The 3,365-nt window shown below is 33.7% G+C and overlaps 1 protein-coding gene across 1 annotated transcript; it reads right to left on the bottom strand.

Moving 5' to 3' along the window:
• Positions 1-242: 242 nt before the first annotated feature.
• Positions 243-2,389, bottom strand: LOC110825840 (Plant invertase/pectin methylesterase inhibitor superfamily). The gene is made up of 3 exons (XM_022056356.2): positions 2,058-2,389; positions 1,315-1,908; positions 243-1,221 (listed from the first exon to the last, which is right to left on the bottom strand). The coding sequence occupies exons 1-3, from the start codon at positions 2,347-2,349 to the stop codon at positions 527-529; spliced, it is 1,581 nt and encodes a 526-aa protein (XP_021912048.2). The 5' UTR covers positions 2,350-2,389; the 3' UTR covers positions 243-526.
• Between the last annotated feature and the right edge of the window lie 976 nt (positions 2,390-3,365).

Here is a 3,365-nt window from a genome sequence, read left to right as displayed (position 1 = left end):
AAATTATATTCAAACGGAAAAATTTCATGCATATAAAAATAAAAAAGAGGTTAGTAGGAAATCAAGAATTAACGGACCCTGACACCATAATTTTCAAAGTTGGTTTCTCAATTTCTTGAATTCTTTTCTTATTAGAAGATTGTGAACATGTTTTTGTGGTCTGCAAATTGTGATAGCTTATTTTCTACAAATAAATTTTAATAATATTATAACAAAAATGTTAATAAATTTAGATTAGTATATTATATTTTTAAAATAAAATTATATATTTTGTTTCTATATAAGCACTAATATTTTTTAAAAATACATCAATGAAATAACATTATCTCACCACATTAACTAATGTAGGTTCTCTTCTCTTCTCTTCTCCTGAGCTTCCTAATTTTTCTCTACTCTTTCTGATATATCTTATCATATACACGTGGATTTTAAAGCAATACGACTGCAATCAAATTATACACCGTACTATATACTCCTTTTATCATTTCATCCCAAATTTATTTATCCCAGAATCTACAGTACTCGTTCACTGCAGGCCGGAGACGAATTTCACGCCGGTAGAAGGCAGCCATGAACTGCCGGAAATGAAGTTCCCAACGGTAAACTTGACAGCTTCTTCATCTCCAATAACATGAAAACCCGGCCACCTAACCCTACCGGAAGTTCCTGCTCCTGGTCCTGAATTCGAGTACTCTGCAAAATACAAACTGCTTATATAACTCTTTTCTCCCGGCCACTCAATCCACCCTTTACCTGCAATTGCATCGTCTATGATGGATGCCATCACAACCGACCTTGAATACTTCATCCATGGCCGCCCAAGATACGATTCGTATTTATGTTTTACCGGAGAAAATTCGGAGCTGGGTACGATTCTGCAGTTGTGAACAGAGAAACCCGTGTTCTGTCCCGGGTCGGATCTTCCGTTTGCTAGAATAACGTTGTAGCCTTTTTTCCGAGGAAGACGAAGAACCAAGTAGCAGTTTTGGAAAACCGCGGCGGCGTTTCCGAAAATGAAATCGACGGTGCCGTAGATGTCGCATTCTCTGTAGAATTGACGGAGAGCGTGTGCGTAGAGAGTATCCTGGTAACCCGCAATGCTGCACCTGTAAAGAACAGAGTGATCAGAAGCTATGTTTAGAGCTAAAGCTTGCTCTCCTTGTGGCCCTGCTGTGTTCTGAAACCCAATGTCGCGGGCTATGAATCCATCCCCTGTCATTGCTGAGTACAAAAATTAATTTCTTGTTAGTAAAAAGTTGAAAGGAAAGATTGAAGTAAATCATATTGAGAGAGGGAAAGAAGAAGATGACTAACTAATAGTTGCAGAGCCTGGCATGGTGGAACCTCCAGCAACACTATCATCACCGACAATGATGGTGGAATATTTACCATCTCCGATCAAAGTAATCCCGTCTTTATTACTGTGAATTTTCTCCTTATAAACTCCTGCTTTCACGTAAATCACAAACCTTTTTTTCCCATCAGCCGCATCCATGGCCTCTTTCACCGTCTGAAAGTTTCCCGTTCCATCTTTGGCAACAACCACGTTCGCCTTCACAGTGTTTGCCTCGAGTAGATTTCGGTCTCTACCCGATACCCACCTTGGAAATTTTCCTCCATCACTATAATTATTATTATTATTAATTATCCTACTCATCCTGTTCGCCATGGACAAAGCATTACTACTCAGTCGACTCAGATAATCCATTTTGCGAGATATCTGATGGGCCGTGGCAGTGTCGGCGAGACTCAGACTATCTACGGAATCCTTACAAGATTGTTGGAAAGTTATGGCGGCACTTATCCATGTTTGGATATCATGCTTCTTTTTGCTTCCATGAATTTTAATGGCCGACAGCGATTGATCTAGCCGTTTCAGAGACATGCTCGCAAGAGTTTCGCAGTAATCTGCATGTGCCCAAAACATTCTGTTCAAACCCGACATGCACAATACTATACATATCCAATATCTCATGCAAGACAGTAAATATGCCGTAACCGAATTTTTGAGTCGTTAACTCTAAAATGAATTTGAGATGTATTTTGAAAATTCGAACCTGTTACATCTTGAAAGTGTCGATGCTGGTTAAAGACGAGCTGAGAACTGAACTTGGCGAAGAAATACGAAGAGGGCAATTTGGTTTCCAAGATAGTCTTGTTAACAAGAGCAGAGACAACATCATCTATGTGGGTTAATCCGAATTGATTCAATGTTTGAAGGCAGAGGGGAGGGTATGTAGCAAATTTGCATTGTGTTTCTATATGTTTTGGGTTTATTGGCAGTGATGAGGTCCCCCAAAAGGGAAAACTCACCAATAACCAAAACATCATACACCGCATTGTTGTCATATTTCACTCACTAAGGAATTGTAGGAATCCCACCATGCTCTATAAACAAAGAAATGTATCACTACTTATAGTAAGAGAACTTTGTATAATTATAGTTTAATTACCAGTAATTCATGTTTATTTGAAATAAATAATGCAGAATTAATTTTATTCCACACTTAAAAAAGTTTTGACAGAAAGTAATTAAATTTATTTCAGACTTTGAAAAAGACTCGAAACTTTTTAATTAATTACATCATCTCGGTTCAAGATTAATTAATTTATTTATTTTTTTAAAATTTAGAATTTAGATTTGGATGAAGTTAGGTTTTGCTTGTAACAAATTTAGGTTCATGTTTGGTTGAGTAGGAGTTAGATAGTTCAATATTTGAATTCGATATAACCCATACATATAATATAATATAATATAATATTTCCTGTGTATTCTTTTATTATACAATAAACACTGTTAAATGAATAAAATGCAAAAGGAGGATAGAAAGTTTTAATTATATTGTATAAAATGATATCTTAATGATTAAAAAAATAATAATAAAAATTATTTATTTAATTTTAAAAAATAAAATAAAATAATTAAAGTCGTAAGTTCTCAACCACATACTTTTGAGAAAATAAATTAGTTATTAAATATTCAAAGTATTTAAAATAATTATGTTAATCTATTTTTAGAGTTAGTTTGGTGGTCTATTCACTTGACTCGCGTCATGTCGTTGTGAGATTCTTCTACGACCCACCTAAATTGGTTTACCCCACAAGTTTGTATATTTTTCTCTAGCAATCAATTTAATTTGGCTTCTACGAAGCTAAAATTTATATAACATAAACATATATATATATAAACATTATTTAATTTTATTTACATAATTGATATTTCTTTATATATATATATATATAAGATTTTTCGTTTTGAATTGATTAAAAATATTGTATTATAATTTATATGTATATGTTGTTTAATTAGTAAAGTATTTAATTTTTTTTTTACTAAACATATATATATATATATATATATATAG

This window comes from Carica papaya, chromosome 7, assembly GCF_054855325.1.
Source record: "Carica papaya isolate Zhongbai chromosome 7, ASM5485532v1, whole genome shotgun sequence".
NCBI lineage: Eukaryota > Viridiplantae > Streptophyta > Magnoliopsida > Brassicales > Caricaceae > Carica > Carica papaya.
Note: the sequence above shows the minus strand (reverse complement) of the source record. Positions and strands in the feature narration are given on the sequence as shown.

What these genes read in the sequence shown, in the direction of transcription:
- LOC110825840 (XM_022056356.2), bottom strand. Translation starts at nt 2,349, where the DNA reads ATGACAACAATGCGGTGTATGATGTTTTGGTTATTGGTGAGTTTTCCC. An exon ending in ACACTTTCAAGATGTAACAG is followed by an intron (nt 1,909 to 2,057) that starts GTTCGAATTTTC and finishes GGGCACATGCAG; the next exon opens with ATTACTGCGAAACTCTTGCG. An exon ending in GCCAGGCTCTGCAACTATTA is followed by an intron (nt 1,222 to 1,314) that starts GTTAGTCATCTT and finishes TTTTGTACTCAG; the next exon opens with CAATGACAGGGGATGGATTC.